At 46.0% G+C, this 23,721-nt stretch overlaps 1 protein-coding gene across 1 annotated transcript in view; it reads left to right on the top strand.

The window, feature by feature from the left end:
- KIF1A (kinesin family member 1A) overlaps nt 1–23,721 on the top strand; it is a 198,710-nt gene that overhangs the window by 92,076 nt on the left and 82,913 nt on the right. The window contains 12 exon segments of the mRNA XM_078147217.1: nt 571–782; nt 2,338–2,417; nt 5,072–5,147; nt 9,051–9,130; nt 10,306–10,412; nt 15,418–15,501; nt 18,692–18,872; nt 19,517–19,533; nt 19,536–19,588; nt 19,857–19,950; nt 21,707–21,855; nt 22,653–22,831. Of these exon segments, the coding sequence (XP_078003343.1) occupies nt 571–782; nt 2,338–2,417; nt 5,072–5,147; nt 9,051–9,130; nt 10,306–10,412; nt 15,418–15,501; nt 18,692–18,872; nt 19,517–19,533; nt 19,536–19,588; nt 19,857–19,950; nt 21,707–21,855; nt 22,653–22,831 (1,312 nt within the window).

Genomic DNA, 23,721 nt, shown 5'->3' on the forward strand with positions numbered 1-23,721 from the left:
CAAAAAGAGGTATTGAGAGCCAAAAGGCGGGCTTGGACAAGGCCACCAGGCCATGCCAAGGCCTCTAGCACAGGTATGAAGGAATACCCTTTATGTGCCAATTGTGAGAGAGGCTGCCCCTTGCCATGCAATAACGGACGCTAGCTGACTTGGCCACAGTGTGAGCTCATGAGCTGGAGTCTGTCTGAGCCACTGACCTCCCCTCCCCTGCAACCCGGGGTACAGAGACACAGCTGGGGCTATGTGGATGAAGGCTTTCATTGAGCAGCTGGCAAGCAGGTGTGGTCATTGAGGAAGCAGTGACCATCGGGCACCAGAGCTTCGGTGAGAAGGTGGTGGGTGGCTTGCTCGAGGCCAGAGGTGGATGGAGAAGGCTGCAGAGCTGAGAAGAGAGGCCAGACTAGACATGGCAGGGGTCGCCGTGTGCCTGCTTCTTTGTTTTGGTTTTTAGCATTCTCTTTGCTTCACCTTGTTGCTTTTTCCCAACTATGGTTTTTTTTCTTTTTTTCTGCTTTTTTTCCTCTTCCTTCTGTCTGTCTGTTCCCCTCCTTCTTCCCTTCCTCACCATAGACATGTCCGACTTTGAGAACAATAATGGTAACCCTGGCGTGGCAGAATTGAGTCAACGCCCTGACAATCTCTCCACAGTGACCAACGCCTTGGTGGGTATGAGCCCCTCATCTTCCCTGTCAGCCTTATCCAGCCGAGCGGCCTCTGTGTCCAGCCTCCACGAGCGGATGCTGTTTGCTCCAGGCAGTGAAGAAGCCATTGAGAGGTTGAAGGTGAGTGAAGAGAAAAACCTCTGAGGCAGCTAACTGGATAGAAGGGTGATAATGATAGAGTATTGGACTTGCAGTCAAGATGATCTGGGTTCTAATCCTGCCTTAGACATTGCCTGTGTGACCTTAGCCAAGACACTGATCCTTAGCTTCCTTGTCTGTAAAATGGAGTTGCCAGTAGTACCACCTACCACACAGGACTGTCATGAGTATTAAGTAATTTAATGCAGGTAAGGCACTTTGAAAACCTTGAAATTCTATGTAAATGACAACTACTATTATTTTGGGGACAGCATGAAATCCATCAGGTGCAGTGGTGCAGTGGCTGGAGTGCCAGCCACAGAGACAAGAGGACCTCAGACACTTACTAGCTGTGTGACCCTGGGCAAGTCACTTAACCTTGTTTGCCTCAGTTTCCTCATCTCTAAAATGAGCTGGAGGAGGAAATGGCAAACCACTCCAGTACCTTTGCCAAGAAAACCCCAAATGGGGTCACAAAGAGTTGGACACAACTGAATAGCAACAAAAGAAATCCATAAGTTAATCATCATGCATTTATCAAGCCCCCCCATCTGCAGACACTGTGCTGAGACAAAACAAAAGCGGACAGCTTGGTCTTCCAAGGGCTTCTGTCTAATGGGAGGGGCCAGCACTGACCAAGTGGAGGACGATCATAATCACTGGCATCTCTGCATATCTAGAGGAGAGAGAACCAGAAAGTTGGCCAAGACAGTTGCAGATGCCTTGGCTTATCTTAACCTCACACCAATCCTGCTCCCAGGAGTAGCTCCATTTTACAGAAGAAGAAACTGAGGCTCAGAGACATTTAGGGAGTTGCCCAGGGTCATACGATAACAAATATCCCCAGAGAAAGGATTGAAAGCAGCTCTTCCCACCTCCAGGTCTACCACTTTATGCACTATATGACGTCTAGGCTCTGGCTGTACAACAAGAGAGAATAATGAGGCATGATGATGCTGCTACCCAGAGAAGCTCAGGCAAATCAGCTGGCTTGCAATATGTGTCTCAGCTCCATCGACACTTGACAGTGTCTCCCTGACACTGGGACCAGTGTTAACCCTGCGCAAACCAGATAGTGTCACCCACCAAAACCAGTTCCCATGTGACCTAATAGAAAGTAGAGACAGAACTCAAGGATGGTCTCTTGGGTCTACTGACTGACTTTTGGTGGTCCCTGAGGGTATGAAAACAATTCCTAATCTTCATGATTTCAAGAAACTTGAAGCTATCTTGAGCCAGCATAAGACCAAGGTCTCCTCTCCCCACCCTTCTTCCTAAAGCTAATTTTTTCCAAAAGTCAATGGTATTTCATTCTGTAAGAAAAGACCATTTTAGGGGCAGCTAGGTGGCGCAGTGGATAGAGCATCGGCCCTGAAGTCAGGAGGACCTGAGTTCAAATCTGGCCTCAGACCAAACACTTGACACTTACTAGCTGTGTGACCCTGGGCAAGTCACTTAACCCCAATTGCCTAAAAAGGAAAAAACAAACAAGACCATTTTTTCTCACTCAATCTTCCCACACACTGCGTCCCTGCAGGAGACTGAAAAGATCATCGCTGAACTGAATGAGACCTGGGAGGAGAAGTTGCGCAGGACAGAAGCCATCCGGATGGAGAGGTGAGCATCCTGGGAATCGCAAGCACCCAGTCTGGGGCCTTGGGGCACTGAAGCTGGGAACATGGGCTGCACAGCAGGGTAGCCATTAACCCTTATTGAAAAAGTGAAAACCGGCTCCCTGGGGATTCATTGTCAGGGGAGGTACAGATGAGAGCATCCTCAGGCACTTTCCCAAATGTTCGTCTCAGATAGGGATTCCAATGATTTTCCAAAGGGGAGGGCAGCAAAGAGCTGACTGGGCTGGGCTGGAAGGATGGAGGGGATGTAGACGTACATGTCCCATGAACCCAGCTACTGAACTGCAAAGGCAGGATTCCAATCTGGGTCTTGACTCTCAGCCTAGAACCTCTGAAATTTCCTAGCTTTGGGACCATGGACAAGTCCAGCACATTCCCCAGTCCGCTCCACTGCCTCTGGGGGGCCTCTTCTTTTTACAGATACAGGTACCTCATAAAAGTTCAAGATCGAAAAGCAAGTCTGAGGCAAATATGGGACCAGAGCCCAGATAGCTCTTGTTTCCTGAAACCCAGAAGTGTTTGACCTAGCTTTAGTCTAGCTTCAAACATGTAACTTCCCCTTTCCACTATGAACGTTCTTCTCATATCCCTACACCCAGGACCCAGTGCCTTCTGCCAATAGCAAAAACAAATTTACTGGACTAAATGAGGCTCCAATTTCAATCATTCTCAATGTGTTCATCCAGTCAGCTCAATTAACCAGTCAATCAAAGTTGCTTGGACTTTTTTTTACATTTTCAACCAAATTGACTAAGTTTGCTAGCATCTACCAGCCAGGGGTTTGGGGTCCTCTCCACCTCATAATCCCTGACTTCAGAAATACAAAACACAGGATGAATCTGACAGAAGGGAATTAGAAAGAAAAGATAACATGCCTGCTAATGGATAGCGTATTTATTTAAATATAGACTTCCTTAAAGAAAACTCAGAATAGGAAATGAGAACTCTTATTGGTGTGGGTAGATTTGTGGACAATCATTCCCATTGCCAAAGGGTTCTTTGCCAGGAGAGAGGGGGAACACCTTAAAATAGAGGTCCCCTCCTGTAGTCAATGATTTATGTACAGATCATCATAGATCAGCTACAAAGGGGGTGATGGTCCCTCCTGGAAGGAACTCTCATGCTTGACTGGTGGCAGTACAGTACAAAGAATAGAATGCTCACCTTGTAGTCTGAAGCCCTGGGTTCCAATCAGGACTTTGATGCTTGTTAAAGTCACCTAGTGGGGCAGGTAGGTGGCACAGTGGATAGAGCACTGGTCCTGAAGTCAGGAGGACCTGAGTTCAAATCTGGCCTCAGACCAAACACTTGACACTTACTGGCTGTGTGACCCTGGGCAAGTCACTTAACCCCAATTGCCTAAAAAATACAAAATAAAATAAAATAAAGTCACCTAATCTCTGGGAGCCTTTGTTTCCTCAACTGAAAAATGAGGAGGTTGAATGAGATCAGGGGTTCTTAATCTGGAGTTCCCTAACCTATTGTTGTTGTGATTGTTTTTAATATGCTAACAAGCTATAGTTCAACAAAATTGCTTTCCTTTGCAATCCTATGTATTTGATTTTTGCATTTAAAATCATGTCTTGAGAAGGGACCTTTGGCTTCACCATACTGCCAAAGTGGGGTCCATGACATAAAAAAGATTAAGAGCCTCTGTCCTGGATGGCCTCTGAGGCCCCTGCATCTCTCCGTCTCTGACCCCGCCCTCATCAGATTGCATCTGAAGGATTGGGTTAAGTTCTGGGCACCATATTTGAGGGAGAAAATTGATAGGCTGGAGAGAATCCAGAGGAAGGACAACCTAGATGTTAACTAGCACTGAATTCATGCCACATAAGAATCAGTTGAAGAAACACGGGTTATTTTACCTGGAGAAGAGAGCACTTCGGGGGAACACGATAGCATTGCTCAAATATCTGGATGTCCAACCTGGAGCAAATAGACGTGTTCAGCTTGCTCCAAAGGGGCAAAGTCAGGATCACTGGATGGAGGCTGCATAGAGATGAATGTGTGGTTCATGAAAAGAAAACCTTCCCAACAGTGAGAGCTGCCCCAAGTGGAACAGGCTGCCTTGCAGGGGAGGCTGCCTCTTTGGGGGTCTTCAAGCCTAGGTTGGTGGGTTGTGGAGGGATCCTTTTTCAGGTATGAGTTAGACTAAATGACCACTGAGGTCTTTTCACCTCTAGAATTCTGTGATTCATGGACAGGAAGGCTGGTGACTGAGGCAGGAAAATCTAGAGATAAAATACTAGTAGCCACTGATAGGGATCAGGGAGAAATGATGATTTCTAAGACTCTAAGAGTCTTAGAAATCTCATCATGAAAAGATGAGATTTGAATACTGAGGAAAATGTCTTTTACATTCACTTTTTAATAGGAAGAGTCATGCTTGTGGCCTTCCGCTCCTGTCTCAGGCTCAGGAGGCTCACCCAGTTTCACTTCCATCCTAAAGTTTGCATTCCTTTGACCCCTTCTTTTTACCCCCTCCCTGGTCTTTGGGTCGTATCACTCTGGAGTCTGATCCCTTGGGTCTCACGGCTCCTTCTAGAGTTTCTGTACCTGCCCAACCTCTCTTTGGTCTGAATGCCAAGCCATGACCCATGCTGATCTTTGACTTCAGCTTCTGTCTTTTTTCAGGGAGGCTTTGCTGGCTGAAATGGGTGTGGCCATGAGGGAAGATGGTGGCACCCTGGGTGTGTTCTCTCCCAAAAAGGTAGGAGCAGCTTTCAAGACCTCTCTCTCTCTCTCTCTCTCGCTCTCTCTCTCGCTCTCTCTCTCTCTCTCCCTCCTGGTGATGCATTGGCTTAAAGATCAAGGAGGCTTTGGTAGAATTTGGCACCAGGCAGATGAGTTCAACTCGATTCTACCATGGCATGTCCTCATGGCAAATCTGTTTCAAAAGAGGAAAATGTGACTGTGTTTGTTCTGTTTTTTCAAATCTCAGTCCTGACACCCAGCAAGTGTTGCCCAGCAACTCCAAGGTTAAGACTATCACAAGAGGGGGCTGCATTTCTATAGTCCTTTCAGGTTCACTGAACACCAGCCTCACCACAGCCCTGGGAGGTAGGAGGACACAGCAAGTAGGATAATTGCCATTTTACAGATGAGGAAACTGAAGCTTGAAGAAGTGACATGAATTTTCTATCTACTATTCTTAGTCCAGTGATCTCCATGCCTTTAGTGAGGTTGTTACTTGTCCTTGGAATATTCAAACCACTGCCATACTAGGCTTTCCTGTACAGTGATCTGGCCACATTGCACCTCTTCTCAAAATCTTTCAGCAGCTCCTTCTGTCCAGTGAGGCCAGTTCAAGAACATAGCTGCCCATAAGGGGAAATTTGGTGTATAAAGGGCAGCTAAATGGTACAGTGGGTGGAGTGTTAGACTTGGAGTCAGGGAGACCTGAGTTCAAATCCAGCTTCAGATTCACATTCAGGTTCACACTACCTGTGTGAACCTGGACAAGTCACTTAACCTGTCTACCTCAGTTTCCTCAACAGAAAGATGGGATAATAAGAGTACCTGCTTCCCAGAGTTGTTGTGAGGATCAAATGAGTTAACATAAAGTGCTTAAAGTGTTACATAAATGCTAGCTAATGTCATCACCATCATTATCAAGGGGAGTCAGGTGCAACTGATTTGTATAACTAGATCCCTTTCCCCATAAATTCATTTTTGAAAGAACTAATTGAATTGATCCTTTTGACCTTTTCCGTTGGCCTTTGTCAGACCTTTTGCATTATGTCAATCTGTCCCTTTCATCATTTTAGCCACTGCTGTTTAGCCCCTGGGATTTATTCCTAGAGAGTGTTGGGGTGTATTCCCCAAGGCAGGTTGGTGTGGTGTCAAGCTGCAGTGATGGCTGAAATCCTGCTGAGAAGCTCAGGTGTTTGGAAGTCCTCCGGCTTCTGGTGGTGGCTCAGGCTAAACTAATTGGTGACAGCACATGTGGTGAACGTGAAGTGGAGAAGAGATCATTCAGAGGTGCTCCTGTCCTCCTAGGCTCTCCTGTAGACAAACTGATGTGGTCATTTATACCTTCCTCAAAGATCCTTGCCCTCTCATTGACCCTCTGAGACATGATAGACATTTTGTCTTTGTATCTTTGGTGCCTGGCTATAAGTTTGATAGAGAATAGTTCCCCAAATTCAAGTGGAATCCCCAGGAGAATTATTTCCCTAGAAAATCCCTGACTACCTAGGTACTCAAAAGGAACACTGGGGCAGAGGCAGCCCTCTTTCCACTTCACGAGCTGTGTGACCTTCAGCAAATCATTATGCTTGTCAACTGGCCAATGAGGGGGTCCTGGATCTCTAACATTTCTTCCAACTCTAAATCTAATTTGATGATCCCTGCTTCTTGGGAGGACATTTAGATCATTTTCTACCCCAAGAGCAAATGTTTAGAAATGCACTCCTCAGAGTGCTTGGCTAAACCTTGGTCTCCTGAAGTGTGCTGGCACTTTCAGTATGTCCAACAGCTACCACTGAGAAGGGATGGAGTTTCTCCCTGAGCTCTCAGTTTCTTCCATCTGGCTTTCTCATGATGGAAGTTAGATTTGTATCTGGAGTACATGGCACACCGATTGGGATGGTGTGCATACAGAACCTCTCCAATGCTTCACAAAAGTGGGGTCTGCTGGGTTGACTGGAATATCTTTCAGCCCCCTTTCAGGTTTTCCTGGGGTCTGTAGAAGATTTGCCAGGGATTTTCACTGTAGCTGTTTTGAAAAACTTCCAAACTCTGAAGGCTTCAATTTGAGATTCTGGCCGGGGATCTGGGGCAATGTAGGTGTTGTTTCAGCAGTAAAAGATAAAAGGTGAAGGGGTGGGAGAGGAGCAGCCTTGGAGAGACAGAAAGACCCAGGCTCCCAGAAGGAAGCTGTAGAATAGAGGAATGCTATACATTCCATTGGATAGGAAGACAATCTGCCTTGGGCTGAGCTAAAGCAATTTGGGGCTTCCAGAACTGAGATGGTAATCTTACTGCTCTCTACCCTGGCCAAACTATATCTAGAGTATTGTGTGCAGTTTCTGGGCACCACAGTCTAGGAAGAACATTAATAAGCCAGACAAAATCTAGAGAAGAACAATAAGGATTGTGAAGGTCCTGGGGTACCTGGGGATGTTTAGCCTGGAAAAAAGAAGACTTGGGCAGGGCATCATAGTTGAACTGCCTTCTAGAATTCTGAAGGCCTGTCATGTGAAAAGGGACTAGACTCATCTTGGCCCGGGGGACAGGGCCAGGAGCAACAAGTGGAAGTCAAAAAAGAGGCCAGACTCGTCTTGATGTCAAGCAGAACTTCCCAATAACGAATCCACCCAAAGTGGGATGGCTTGCCTTGAGAGTTGCCGGGCTCCCTTCCTTGGAGATTTCAAGCAGAAGCCAGATGGCCATTTGTCAAGTACATTGTAAAGGCAAGTCTTTGGGAGGGGGTGAGTTGGGCCAGTAAGGTCCCTGGCAATTCTGAAAATCCGCAAATCCCTAAGTCTGCAATTCTTGTAGAACATACAGGAGCCTGATACTAGACCTGTCAAGGTGCAGATAGCTGTCTACTCATTGCAGAGAGAAATGAGGAGACAGGAACTAAGGAGAGAGGAGTAAGGATGGAAAGCCTCGTTTATACATTGATAACATATTCCAGCAGGACAAGCAGACAGAAAGCCAGTCTCTAAGCCAACATAGACACTTAGCAACCATATGGGGTGCTCCCCATTAGAGCTATAGGACCTCACTTTGTAGGATGGAAGGTAGAGTACTCTTTCAAGGACACCTGTACCGTGTCAGAGTGTGAGTTCAGAGAAAGGCTCATTCCCTTCACTGCCTATTGGTTAACATCAGCACCTCTGTCAGCAGGAAAGTGAGAGTCACAGAATGGCTGGACCCATGTTGTAGATGTGAGACCTCTTGGTCATCTGTACAACTGCACAGCTGTTTGGACTCAGTCATCTGTTGGCGATCCTTCCCACACACAACACTCTCCCATAGCACAGAATTACCCCCTTCCCTCTTAGTTATATCCTTCCCTCTCCATCGCCCATCAAACCTTGTTTTCAGGCAGCCAAGACTTCTCTGCCCTTTGCAATTTTCCCTCCCCAGAAGCCTGGTAGTCTGAGCTGACTGCTGGGGCTCAAGAACAAAAGACTGAAGGAACTTGAAGAATTCCAACTGGGTTTCTAGAAGCTGAGCTCACCCAGAGAATGCCCTGGGTAGTTATGTGTCCAGCAGAGACATTTCTGAGAAATACTCTGCATGCAAGGGAGTCTGGGCTCTTAGGTTTCTCTCCATACATGTGGTGCTAAACTCAGGCCTAAACAATGGATAACTTGTGACTGATTAGACTAACAGGCTTTCAGTAGTGCTGTGCTGAAAACTTGGAAGAAATCGTTCTTTGTATTGTAATATTCTAGCTCCTTTGTAAGCCCTTTGCTGTCATGGTTTTCTGTGTATCTTTTGTTTCTCTCTATGACTACTTTAGGGAAGAAATGAGCACTCCCTTTACTGAGGGCTGTAACTAGATGGATCATTGGGCAGCTGTAGGGGGAGAGAGTACTCAGATGAATGGTCAATTCACAAGTTCATTGAAGAAAAGAGTATTCATCTTTCTTCTTTCTAGACACCTCATCTTGTCAACCTGAATGAAGACCCTCTGATGTCTGAGTGCCTTTTGTACTACATTAAAGATGGAATAACCAGGTGAGATAGCACCACTAGTAAAGCCTTCTGTCACCTATGTAAATAGCTGAGCCATGATGGCAGCTGACTTTTCCTTAGTTAAGGGTAATATTCTGTTTGTCCATGCCAAGAGTTGAGAGCCTATGGGGTGGGGAGGGGCACATTTCTATCATCTTCCGCCATTGCACTTATCTTCTTCAGTCAAATCCCAGGAGTTCTGCCATTAGAATAGCAGTTTTCCTAGAACCCGTCTTTTGATGATGAAGGGGGGTCCTTTGTGGAGGAATGGGGAGACTTTACTAGATGACTCTTAAGGCTCCTCCTTGCCTGTGGCCCTCTCACGCAGGTCAAATGCAATGTCACTTATTCAATTCAATAAGCATTTATTAAGTGCTGGCCTTATGCCAGGAACTAGAAACACAAAGACAAAGCAAAGCAGATCCCACCTTCAGGGTGATCAAAACATATAAGGGGATATGAGCACTGTCAGGAAAGCATTGAGAAAAGGGATTGTTAATCGCATTGATGTTTTAGGAAGCTTGCTTTACATTCAAAGTTGATAGTATGAAGCCTCATCATCAGCTTGAGATAGTCAAGAATTTGGAGTGGTACCTCCAGCACTGGGTTCCCTTTGTGACTCAGCTCAAGCATGAAGTACAGGATCAGGACCACGATCAGGGCTTCAAAGCAGCCTGCAGGACAGGAAACCAACTGGAGAACGCCATTTTCTGGCCAACTGAGCCATGGAACAGCTAAAGCTAAGCAGGATTTCCCAGAAGTTTTCTCTGAAGCTTCTCTGAAGGAGAAGCTGCTTCTGTGGCCTGGTCCCTCTCTGTTTCCCCATGAATAACAAATGTAAGCCCACACGGTCTACATACTCCTAATCTGCTTTGTTGGTATACTTAATGGAGGAATGTGGTACCTCTTCTCAGTGATACAAAGACATCCCCTCACATTCTTTCCATTTCTCTGGGCTTCATTCCTTCCAAAGGACTGTCCAAACATCACTGAACATTTTAAACTCCCTTCTCATTCTAATTCTTAGGATCATGTTGCAATGAGCAGGTTACCTTCTCTTTGAATTTCTAAGCCTCTCTCCGGTTTGAGGGTGGAATAACTTTGGACAGCAGTGGCACTCTGTAAAGTGCAATGGGTCATAGCCAGAGAATGCTAACAACCTGTGCCTCTGTATTTAGAGTTGGCCGGGAGGATGGAGAGAGGAGACAAGACATTGTCCTGAGTGGGCACTTCATAAAAGAAGAGCACTGCATTTTCCGGAGTGACACCAGGACTGGCAATGAAGGTATCCCCTGGTCCTAATGCTGTTGTAGCTTTGCATTCCCTCTCACCAGATTTCACTTGCCTTTCCAATGACCTTCACATTTCCAAGCTCTCTTTCTGTTTGACTGAAGGCCATGTTGGAGTCTATGTCCATGAATTCAGTCCAATCTTATTCAACAGGCATGAATTTAGCAAGAACTGTGTGAGGTGCAATAGACACAAAGACAAAAATGAAAGAGCTCCTGCCCTCAAGGGGCCTCCATTTTACTGGAAGGGGGAGCACAGCTTATACACAAAAAAGTATATATGTGACAATTTGAGAAGAGAAAAGACTCTGACAGCTATGGGGATTCAGTAAAATTTTGTCAGGAACCTTGAATGAAACTACAGCTTCTAAGAGGTAGAAGTGAGGGAGACACTGTAGGCAGGGCAGCCAGCCTGGGCAAATGCCCAAAGGCAGGAGATGAAGTGACAAATTTTGGAAATATTGATTAGGCAAGTCAGTAAGTCAACAAGAATTTAGTAAATGTTTACAGTGTGTCAGGCATGTGCAAAGCACTGGGGATACAAAGAAAGGCAAAAATGGCCACCGCCCTCAAGGATCTCACATTTGAATGAAGGAAAGAACATTCAGAATAAGTTTGGTGAGAACATGACCGCGTGAGGAAGAATATTATGCAATGAGCCTGGAAAGGAGACCTGGAACCAGCCCATGAAGGACTTTGAATGCCAGCTCTCAGTCCAGGATCCTGAGATCCTAAGGGAGAGAGAGCTGCCACTAGTCTCCTTTCTATCAAGAAAGATATAAAAATGCAACGTGACTTTAGGGGCAGGTCAAATATGGGCCTGGGAATTTCCCTCTCATTTCCCTCAAACAAGTCGGACTCTTATCACTCCTTTGCATGAGTTTCTTGCCAACACATATCTTGATGGAAGTGTACAATGGGAACAACTGAATCCAATGTCTGGGACTTTCCAAAGGCCAGCAAAGAATGGTAGTCTCATATGATTTGGATCACTCTCCCCCTCTGGGCCTCAGTTTCCTTAGGTCTGTTAGCAGGATTTTTACTGAGCCAGTCTCTAACCTGAGAATGCTCAGAGCCGCACAAAGCAGGCCTAGAGATGGGAGCGCCAGGAATCAAGCAGTTTAATTAATTGGTTTCAGAGTGAGGAATGTTCTCTTAGCTGAAGTCAAAGCACAGGTTGTATACTTAAATCACAATGGGGGAAGAGAGGGGAACAATCATTTAGTGGTTTCTCATGAAAATCCCCTAAGTCCCGCAATACAACAGTTCTGAAGTCAAGTTTTTGGGAGTTGTGGCCACCTCCCCTCCAGCACAGAACCAGAGTTCTGTGAGATGGGAACAGCTTTCTACAATCTTTGATTTGCTTCACTTAAGGTCCAGGGATTGCGATCATTGTCAGAGTTTTTGATTAATCAGTTTAAGCTGCATTGTGAGCTCTGCTTCCTGAGCCAGAGAGGCAGCTCTTAAGAAAATTAAATTATTAGTATGTTCATTACATGTACCATATTGATTAATATGAAAATTATAAATTCCTTTCTCAGTTCTAAAAGAAAGGGGTAAGATTTCTTGATATCTAAGATCTACTTCTCTGCCTACAAATCCTAAATCCTAAAAGGCCTATAACTGCTACCTCTGCCACTAACCTGCCAAATAATTTTGGGCAAGGCATCTACACTCGCTGACTTAATTTCCCCAACTGTAAAATTAAGGAGTTGGACTAGATGACCTCTAAAGTCCCCTTCAGCCCCAAGTCCCATGATTCTATAAATCCCAGAGCCACCACTGATTTGCTGTGTGATCCTGGGTTCTTGCTATCTCTCTGGGCCTCAGTCTCCTTCCTTGAAAAATCTGTGGGTTGGATTGATGAGCTCTGAGATTCTCTCAGAGGACTTCTCCATCTAGGTCTAACTCTTGTGAGTCCTGCAAATCCAGGATATATTTGTTCCCCTACCCCTAATTTCTTTAGATCAGTTCATTGGGTGTCATGGATTAATCATCTCATGGTAAATACCAGCAGATAGCAAGGTTACCACGGCTTTTGGCCTGAGAGGAATGGGTGTGCCCAGCCATGAAAATGACCATGATTTCCAATGCCCATACCTTCTTCATGGCCCCATTAGGTGTGACCATTTACATCCACCTCTTCTGACTCTTAACATTGTAAGTTCACCCCTTTCTATGACCAAACAAATCTGAATACTTTAAGGAGCAAAAAAGTGTGAATTTTTTTGGAAAGAAAATGATTGGTATTCCCAAGGTGAGCAGCTGACAGGCTCCCCGCCAGTCAGAGCAGGGACTGGCAAAATTACAGAGAAAGTCAGTCTCCGCCCCCCCCTTTCCCCACACCTTTCTGTTACATTTTGGGCTCCCCTCCCCATGTGCAATGCCTGCCATGCTTATGACGTGGGCTCCATGGTCAGCTTGCCCAGATCTATTATCCTTGGACATTATCCTGCTCCTCATGGTCCATTCTTCTTTCCCTGCCAAGCCTTGCCTGTCCCTACAGGCTTTTCACTCAGGCTCTTCTCTTTAGGTTCATCTTATTAGGGCTTGCAGGAGTGTAAGTGACTTCATGCCTTAGAAAGACTATACAAAATATGTGAGTGATGAGTATGGCATCAGAAAGACCTGGGTTCGAATCTCATCCCATCCCAATCCTATCTAGATGTGTGACATCACAAGAAGTCACAAAAGTCACAAAGGAAAGTCACAAAAACATCTTGAAGTCTCTGTTTCCTCATCCATAAAGTGGGGACAGGACAATGCCTCCAGTCTCCACCTTGCTGGATTGGGGATGAGGCTCAAAAAAGATAATGGATAGAAAACACTTGGCAAAGTGCTATAAAGCACTGGGCGTTATCAGTACTATGAGTGTGTAGACTACTCAGACATTAGTTCCATTTTGTGGTGGCATTCTGGAAATAAGAGGCAGCAAGAGATAGTTTTAAAAAAAAGAGCACAGAATTGGGAATTTGGAGGTCTGCTCTGTCACTAACTTCTGTCTGGCCATCCAAGGCTCTCCAGGGGTGGGGAGCTAATGGCCTTGAGGCTGCATGTGACTTTCTAGGTCCTCAGGTGTGGCCTTTGGACTGAGTCCAAGTTTTAAAGGGGATTTGTTCTGTGATGTTTGAATTCAGTCAAAGGGCCACACTTGAGGACCTAGAGGGCCAGATGTGGACTCGAGGCTGCAGGTACCCCATCCCTGCTAGCCCCTTCCTGGCCTCCATTTCCTCATCTGTGGAAGGAGAGGGTTCAACAGCCAGTAATGCCTTCCCTACATCCAGTGCTCTCTGATCTTTGAGCCCAACCCAGTGATTCTAAGAGGATAGATCTCAGGATCCACAGCAGAAGAGCAGGAATGAGCTGTTGGGTGCCTGCCTTCATCACTCATACCTAAGATTGGCAGCCACCTAGTGGCATGGACTTAGAATCAGAAAGAGCTGGTTTAAATCTCCCCTCACATGCCAGCTGGGCAAATCACTTCATCGTCTGTGCCTCTGTTTCCTTATCGGTAAAATGAAAGTGCTGAACTTCTTTCCAGCCCCAAATCTATGTTCCCGCGTCCCAAATTCTGCCTGAGGGCTAGGAGCTCGGAGAAGGGCAACAGGAGACTCAGTGAGCACTAGGTGAATAAGTGCAGATCATGGTGAGTGTGGGAGACAAGAATCCCCAAGATAGATCCCTGGGAAATTTTTATTTTTATGGCGATGCTTACAGGACGAGTGTCACAGTGCCCCAGCCTCCGTAATTGCACAGAATAAATCCTGTCATGGTGACTCCCATATTTGACATCACATCCTCAGATTCCTAAAGCAGAGTCAGTTCTAACTTCTCAAAGATCACGGCCAGTGTCAATATCAAAGGAAGGGAGCGCACGCACACACACACACACACACGCGCGCGCACACACACATACACACACACACACACACACACACACACCCTGGGTCATGTCAACTAGTCCTTATCAGAACCCTGGTTGACTATTCAGTAAAAATAGTCATAGGATCTGGGTTCAAATCCTGCTCTGTCACTGATTATCTGTGTGGTCTTGGGCTAGTCATTTATGCTTTCTGGGCCTCAGTTTCCTCCTCTATAAAAAGCAAGTGATAATACCTTCCATACTTATCCCCCCCCCGATTGTTGTAAGGATCAAAGGATTCAAAGGGCAGAAAGTGCTTTCCAAGAGCTAGGAGGGATCTCACAGGCCCTCTAACCCAACTCCTGAATTTTACAAATGAGAAAACTGAGTCCTAGAGAAGGGAAGTGACCTACCCAAAGTCACTACCCTTGGCAGCAGAGCCAAGATTCAAGCCCAGGTCCCTTGGCACCAAGCCTTGGGCTCTTTGCCATGTCACCACTCTGCCTCCTTCCACGTAACCGATGACTTTGGATGCACCTGAGGGACATAAATAGGCCGGTACCGCAGGGAAGTCCTGTGTCCCCAACCCAAGATCACACAATTTAGAGCTAGAATCAGCCTTGGAGGCTACAAATTCCAACCCCCTCAGTTCACAATTGAACAGAAATGATGAGACTTGCCCAAGGTCACATAGGGAGGAAGTGGGACAGCCAGTATTTAAACTCAGATCCTCTGACTCCAAGTCTACCACTGCTATCCTTGTGATGAGAACAACCCCCCCTCCAGTTACCTACTTCCCACTTTAGGAGAAAAGAACAAAGACTTGGAGAGCCATGCCCTTTCCAGAGATGCCATTGCAAAGTGATTGATCCCTGTGGAATTTGAAAACCTACCCTCTCACCCCTTTTGGGAAAACTTAGATGACATTTCAATTGAACTCAATTTGATTCAACAATCTTTAGAGTGCCCCCACATTCAGTGCCCTCACCCTCAGGCTTACTGTCTCTGAGAGGAGCATGTGCCAATGAGCATCCTCTCTGGGACCACTGAGGGGAGCCCCAGCCCCCATACTTACATTGTTTGTTTTTCTTCTCTGTCTTTCTCCTCTTTCTGCTTCTTTCCTTGTTTCTTTCCTGTAGCAGTGGTGACCTTGGAACCATGTGAGGGGGCAGACACCTATGTCAATGGCAAAAAAGTGACAGAACCAAGCATTCTACGATCTGGTAAGTTCTATCTCTCTGGGGAAGAGGCCCCACTCGTCATGGAGGAATGAGACCTGGACCACCAATAACTACATTTTCATTGTCTGGAAATTCATTCATTCAACAATCAGTTATCAAATGGCTGCTATGGGCAAGGTCATGTACTAGGTTCTGTGAGAAATTGATAGATGAATCCATAAGACAGTGGTCCCTGCCCTCATGGAACTCCCTTCCCAGAGAAGATTACAGATCTATAAATGACATCCTCAATGCAATAGCAGTACTGGGAACTGAGGCCACTTTCCCTCAAAATGGGAAAGATAATTTTTTTATATTTTGTTTCCTAAAGCACTTAACCAAGTCTCTCATGGCCTCCTCGTAGAGAGATATGAGCTAGACAATGGTAAGGGGATGTTAATGTGGAATTGGTCAAAGGTTGGATCAAAGAGTAGCCATTAAAGGCTCACTGTCAGCTTAGCAAGAAGTCTCCAGTGGAGTGCCCCATGGCTCTGAGTCTGACCCTGAGTGGTCTTAAGATTTGTTTTTTACTTTGAAAACTTATTTATTAATTTTATTTTTAATTTGTGGAATAAACAAGTGTTTCTATAACATAGTAAACATTTTTATCAATGACTTGGATAAAAGGCATAGATAGCTTGCTTGGCAAATTTGCAGATGACAACATATTGGGAGGGAGAGAGCAAATACACTGGCTGCCAGAGACAGAATCCCAAAGATCTAGACAAGCTTGAGTTTTGGGCCAAACTCTACAAGATGCAATCTAATTGGGATAAATATAAAGATACAGAATCACAGAATATTAAAGAATGGAATCTAGCCTGACTCATCTCTGAACAAGAGTCCCCTCAACATGCCCCACAAGGGATCATCTGAAGACACCTCTTGAGGCAGTTCACTTCTTCTCTCGGATGTCCTCTAATGGCTAAGAAAGTTATGCTGACCTCTGATCCAGCCTCTCTGTGACTTCTACCCATTGCACTTGGTTCTAGCCCGTGTAAGGCCACCCTTTTCTCCATGATGGCCCTTCGAGTATCTTGAGATGGTTACTGCTCCCCTCAGTCTCCTTTCCTCCAGGCTAGAGGTCCCCACTTCCTTTAAGCCAGTCATCATGAGGCATGACCTGGAGTCCCTTCACTGCCCTGGCTATCATCCTCTCAGCAATCTCTAGCTTATCAATGTCTTTGCTAAAAAGTGACACTCCTAAAGACCACAGTGCTCCCCGTGTGGTTTGATCAGGGCTGAGTACAGTGAGACTATCACCTTCTTAGACATGGACCTGGTGTCTCTTTTATTACAGCCTAGGATTGCATTTGCTTTCTTGACTTCCATATCATCCTAATAACTCATGTTGAACTTGCAGTCTATTAAAACCCACAGATCTTTTTTTCAAGCAAAATGCTAGTTAGCCATGCCTGCCCTATCTTGAATATGGAAAGCTGTTCTTCACAAAACCCAGGCATAATACTCTCTTTAGTTTGGAGAAGAGAAGCCTTCAGGTGAGGGGATTGGCGTGGGAAGGGGCATGATAGCCATCCTCAAGTATTTGAAGGGCTGGCATGCACAGGAAGGATTAGGCTTGGTCTGTTTGACCCCAGGGAAAAGTGACCACAAAGCTTACGTAGGCTCGATGACAGAAAACTCTTCCTAATGGACTGCTTGGAGAGGGCTCTCCTTCATTGAGGTCCTTCAGACTAAGGCTGGGTGACCACTTGTTGAGTGTGTGGTAGAGGGAATTTTTGTTCAGGTATCAGTTGGACTAAATGCTTTCTGAGGTTCCTTTGAAATCTGATAACTTACGATGCTCAGGTTTGATGAAGAAGCCTCCATTATCCTGTTTAATCTAGCAGAAAGTAAGGATTGATTGGATCCTTGAAGGTCATGTAGTCCAAACTCCTGGGCTCTTCATATAGTCCCTCTATAATACCTCTGATAAGGTTAGTCAGTTTCCTCCTAGAAGAGCTGGTCAGGAAAAGTCAGGTTAAGGTGTAGGTGAGAAGACAGCCTAGTTCCAAGAGCCAGTTGGGGAAAGCTCCATGAGGAAGGATGAGGGAACCAGCCCTAACCAGCAGATTGAAAACAGGACCTCGATTGAAGCCTTTGAAGGAAACAATTCTAATGATCTGTTGGGGGGTTGGGGTGGGGGATGACATCGATCCTATCTATTTTATAAAGGAAGACACTGACATGAGAGGTTTTTCCAAGAAGAGTCAGTGACTTGGAGGCAGAATGATGACCATCTGATGCCCAGTCCAGTAGTGTGGCCACTGTAAAACATTGCTTCTTAGCCACTGATCAGAAATCCTCCATACAACATAATCAATCCTCCTTTGTTTTAATGCCTTGGAAAGATGTAGGCATGAATGCTATGCCTTTAGGCACTCTGAACACAAGGCCAATGTCAAACCCATCATCCAGGTCAGTTCCAAACTCAGCCAACAAAGTGAAAACTGAATCCCTCAGACTGTATGCCTGATGTAATGGGAACAAGACCACCAGCCGATGGAGTGAACGCCGGCTCCTTAACGAGCCTTCTTAGTATCATCTCAATGCACCCTCGCACATTTGGTGATTTTTAATAAAATGGTGGGGAAGTCAGTCACTGGGACTTCCACTCTCCTTGTGTTGTATGTGTTAAGGGGGAACAAATAGAACACAGCCCAGTGAAAATGGAGACTCTTCATGTTACTCATCATGGCGCAGAGTAGGTGCATCATAAATGTTATTGACTTTACTGAGGAACACCTGAACTTAGTGCCTAGTTAGGAAGGATAAAGGAAGAAGGAAGTTTTCAGTTTGTACGGCTCCTCTGATGGCCTGTCACACCCAGGCAAACTCCTTTCTCTGCCCCAGGCCCCAATAACCAGGTTGTGTCCCAGGGTCTCTACTCCTCCATTCCCTCAATAGCATTTGTCTTAAAAGATGAGAGCACATTTCAGGAAACTTGGCCTCATTTCAGCCCTGCCAGTAAATCCTCTCAGGAGGTCCATGTTTCTGTATTACAACAGTTACATACGATGCTGGCTACACTCAGAGCAGCAGACGTGGCTACCTTCCGATCTAGAGAGAAGGGCTGGCCATGCTGCCTTGGGTGCTCAGCCCCTTTCCTCATTCCTCGACAGGTTGCTCTGATTCTCCTTGATCCCCCTCCACTGTGGGTGACCTCCCAATCCTGCCCCTTATTTTGTGACAGGAAACCGCATTATCATGGGGAAGAGTCACGTATTCCGATTCAACCATCCTGAGCAGGCTCGGCAAGAGCGCGAACGGACCCCGTGCGCAGAGACACCCGCAGAGCCAGTAGACTGGGCCTTTGCCCAACGTGAGCTACTCGAAAAACAAGGCATTGATATGAAACAGGAGATGGAACAGAGGTGAGAAGCATTGGGATGAGATGGGATGGGATGGGTATGCGTGGGTTTCCTGGAGCTATTATTGGTATTAAAATTCAATTAATTAGTGGTTTAAGGGACAGACTCAAAGTCAGGAAGACCTGGATTCAAGTCCTGCCTGTGACATATCCTGACTATGTGACCCTGTGCAAATCAAACTTCTAAGAGCCCCAGGCAACTCTCTGGACGTTGCAGAAAAGGGGCTGATCTGTATGGGAGAGTAAATTTGTTGACTAGGAATTCTCTATGCCTATGAGATCACAAGTCCAAGCCCCGATAACCCAATTATTATTATTATGCAAACACATCAAGGATTTCTGGTTTAATGAATGTGGAGACATCCTATTGTGAGAATTCCCTTCATCAATGTGAGTCATAACCTGCGTATGACTTAGCCAGTTCTTAGAAAGTTATCCGAGGATTAGGGAGCTTAATGATTTGCCCAGGATCACATCTAGTGAATACTAGCATTGAGATTTGAAATTCAAGTCATCCTGACTCCAAGAGCACCACTCTCTCCACCATATCACATCATCATCTTCATCAATGTCAGCATCATCATCAAAGAATCTCATCTCTACCTGTTTCAGTTTGTCACTTTGTCCTTCCTCCCTTCTGGTTCATAGACTCCAGGAACTGAGGACCAATATCGGAAGGAGAGAGAAGAAGCCAACTACCTCCTCGAGCAGCAGAGACTGGTACAGGAGTCATTGCCCTTCCCCCTGACACTCAGAGGGCACCAGCAAGCTTCTTGGTTGGGTTTTGTCCTGAAGTAACCTTTGTGCCTCTGAGCTAAGAACTAGCTCAGATTAGTTTCAATAAAGCACTCTGACTTCTCAGACCCTACTTAGTAAGAGACATTAACCAGAAACCTGTGGTAGTTTGCCTGCAATGATCTGGGTTGGGGACATGGGGTTATGGGATGGTGAAGACCAGGCAGGTCACTTGATCTTTCTTCTCCTTAAGGACTATGAGAGTAAGCTTGAGGCTTTGCAAAAGCAGATGGATTCCAGGTATTACCCAGAGGTCAATGAAGAGGAGGAAGAGCCTGAAGATGAAGGTAAGGGACACTATCTTCTGTCTTTTCCCTATTCTAGAGCAGTTCCAAGTGAAGAATGCCCAAGGAAATTGAAAAGAGGAGCCCATGTTTCCTGATTCCTAAGTTCATCTAGGAGTGATGAAGGGTGGGAGGTACAAAGAAGCAAATTTGGGTTTAATGTAAAGACAAATGTTTTAGTGACAAAAGTTATCTGCAAGTGACACAGGCTGTCTCAGGAGATGGCAGGCTCCTACTGCCTGAAGGACTTCATGCAGGGCCTGACTGACTCCTTGTTGGGGATACTGAGGAAGGAATATTTGTTCAGCTAGGGGTTGGAGCAGAAAACTCTGGGGTTCTTGCCAGCTCTAAGAGTCTGAGTAGAAAAAAAAAGTGGTTGGTCATTAGGATCCACTAATGGACCAGGAGTGATGAGACAGGGAGACAGACTGCTATAAAGGACTCTTGAGTGAAGAAATTCCTTCTGCCCATTCTGGCCAGCCCCTTCTTCATAAATTGCAGTCACAAAGAATTTCCTGGAGCAGAGGTGTCAAACACTCTACAATGCAGTCAGAAACAGAATGTTACAAACTGTAATTGGGAAAGATTTAACAAAATAAATAACACTACAATACAACATAGATAGTGTTAATTTGTGGTTTTCAAGGTCGATATGCTGTGTTCAGGGATCCATTTCTATTTGAGTTGGACACCGCTGGCCTTGAGCCCCAAGAGGCTGAGTTGCTTGCCCGAGGTCATACAGCTAGTAGGTGTTCAAGACAGGATTTGAACCTAGATCTTCCTGGCTTTGACGGCAGCTCCTGTCCTCTGTACTGCACTGCACTCACACAACACCCGCTGCCAATGAAGGGGGAAATAGAGGCCAAACAGTCCCTCTAAGGCAGGGACATCGGATGGCAGAGTCAGAGTTAGAAGGGACCTTAAAGACCATTTTATGAAGGAGGAAGCCAGCACCAGAGAGGGAATCATTTACACTGGTTCACTCAGGGAGTGGATGATAGGGCTGGTATTTATACCAAGTTCCTGTGATTCCAAATCCAGCATCCTTTCCACTGTACCATGATGCTTGGCCCATGCCATGGTGAGCCCGTGGAAGGAGAGGATCAAAGGACTCAGAAGGTTCTTTAGGTGTCATCCAGTGTCACCCTCTCATTGTACAGCTAAGGAAGCTGCTGCCCAGAGGGGGAAGGGACCCTGGGGCCAATCTGTTTATCACAGAGGGAAAAAGGTCGAAGGCACTCAGTGACCAAATGGTGCAACGAACGGCCTAGGCAGTCGCTTCACCTCGGAGGGGTTCTTTTCACGAGCACCTCACTCCCTGGCATGAGGCCTGATCCTGGTGTTTCTGCCATGGAAGACAAGACATAGCATGACTTTGCTTTTATAATAGTCACCTCTTGCTCCTTGTTCTCCATTTATTTAACTCGATGAGTATTATCCTGTAGGATTTTTAAAAACCATTTCTTGTCTTTGATGTCTCCGCCATCTTTTCTTAGTCTCTACTTCAACAAGCAGTCATTAATTACTTCCTGTTATGGCCAAGACCCTTGAACATGAAGGTGACGGGAGGTCTCTGGCTCCCTTGTGGCCTCCTCCCTGCCCTTGTATTGACCTGGAAATCATTCCCTGCATTTCCTTGTCAGAGAAGTTACATCCCTGACTTTCCAGAAGGCACTAGGCTCCAGGGAGTAGTGCTGAAGGATGGCTGCCCTTCCCTGGAATGACCACAGGAGTTTTTTTTTCTTTTTTCTCTCAACAGTCCAGTGGACAGAGAGGGAATTCGAACTGGCACTTTGGGCCTTCAGGAAATGGAAGTGGTACCAGTTTACATCACTGAGAGACCTCTTGTGGGGCAATGCCATTTTCCTCAAAGAAGCCAATGCCATTAGTGTGGAGCTAAAGAAAAAGGTAAGATGGTTTGTTTTTGTTAAAGTTGAGCTAGAATTAACATGAGGGCTTGGACCCACAGTACTGACATCTGAGGAGTCACTGGGGAGGCCACCTCCCTAAAGTGACTGTGCTCAGACAAAGTTGAAGTGTCCTCTTCACCTTTATGCCCCTTCCCCACATCCCATTTGCCATCCTACTTAGCCTTCTGGTCCTTCTTCATTCTGCCTTCACTGGGTTGACTTCCAATATTGAGTCTGCAAGAGAGAGTTCAGTGATCCTGATAGCATCTCTATAATAGCCCCTAAATATTGCTCAGGTTACTATCAAGACCCAAGGATCACTGGCTTTACATCATACCAACTAAAAAGATCTTTGCATTTAGAGTGCCCTTCATTCCATGACCTGGAGGTGGTGGTATTCATTGTTTTATCAGTGTTGTCCCTAGAAATGAAGTAGATCTTTTATGTGGGGATGGAGGGTACATAGCACCCAAAAAGTGGCCTCTCACTTGAATGAAGTGACTGGGATAGAAATCTACCCCTTTCTCAAGTAAGGCCTTAATACCAGGCAGGCTGATGAAATTTGCTCTAGGAGATCATTGGTTCAAAAACCTCCAATTAAACTAGCCTGTCTGGTGACCATCTACTTTCAGTTTCCTGGAAAGCTCCTGGTGAAGGTCCCAAGACCTTGTATCCCAGCACATGGCTGCCATACTGTGGGGGAGTGGGGGAAAGGGGAAGGTAAGTGAGGTCCTCAGCTGGGGATCCTGGCAGCTTGGAGATGCTTGGACATTTTCTCCCTGTGTTTGTCACCAGGTCCAATTCCAATTTGTTCTCCTCACGGACACTCTCTACTCTCCCCTACCTCCGGATCTGCTTCCCCCTGATGCTGCCAAAGAAAGAGAAAAACGGCCCTTCCCACGAACGATTGTGGCTATTGAGGTCCAGGACCAGAAGAATGGTGCTACCCATTATTGGACACTGGAGAAACTCAGGTGAGGGTCAGGTGACAGGGAAGGATGATGATCTTGGAAGGGGTAGCCTGGAGGAGAAAGAATGGCCACTGCAGAGGAAGCTTTGGCAATCTAGGACCCGAAGGCAGGCTGGAGAATCGAAGAGAAGAGAAAGGTTTAGGAAATGCCTTTGTCTGGTTTGAACAAGTTGGGGAAATATACAGATTTTTACCTTGGGGCTCAGAGGCAACCCGGTTCAACCCCATCATTTTACAGGTGAGGAAACTGAGTCCCCAAAAAGGAGAGTGACTCAGGATCCCTGATTGAACCTGGAAGGGATCTCAAAAGCCATCTAGTCCAACCCCATCATTTTACAGGTGAGGAAACTGAGGCCCAGAGGAGGGAAGTAGCTTGCTCAGAATCACATACATGGTAGCCATCTGAGATGGAATTTGAACCCAGATCCTATAGCCAGTGCTCTTTTCATTGTATCTCACTGCCCCCAGGGATAGCAGAGTGCTGACAGGCTATATGCCTGGTGCTTCTTGGTGGGCATAACCTCCAAGGACCTCAAAGCCCAGCCAAGGTTTGTTTGGGGTGTCAGATTCCTTGCATGGAAGAAGGTGAATTATGGACACGTGGGACCCAGAGGGCACACCTCACCCAATAAGAAGTCAGTCATTAGAATTACATTAAAATCCACTTCTGGGTGAGCTACCCTTTGGTTTCCAGAAGCTAAGCCCACAGAGGAGCTTCTTAGCAAGATTCCAATGCTGTCTCTACTCAAGGTAGAACACATGGGTGAGAATCAGATCTGTAGCAAGGAAAGGCTGATGGGGCATTGTCTCAGGCCTCGGAATGTACAGGGGCTGAATTTAGAGGACACTGACTTCACTTGCATCCCTTTCAGCAATATAACAGAGCTTACCGCT

This window comes from Phascolarctos cinereus, unplaced genomic scaffold (genome assembly GCF_003287225.1).
Source record: "Phascolarctos cinereus isolate Bilbo 61053 unplaced genomic scaffold, phaCin_HiC Scaffold_7;HRSCAF=346, whole genome shotgun sequence".
Classification (NCBI taxonomy): domain Eukaryota; kingdom Metazoa; phylum Chordata; class Mammalia; order Diprotodontia; family Phascolarctidae; genus Phascolarctos; species Phascolarctos cinereus.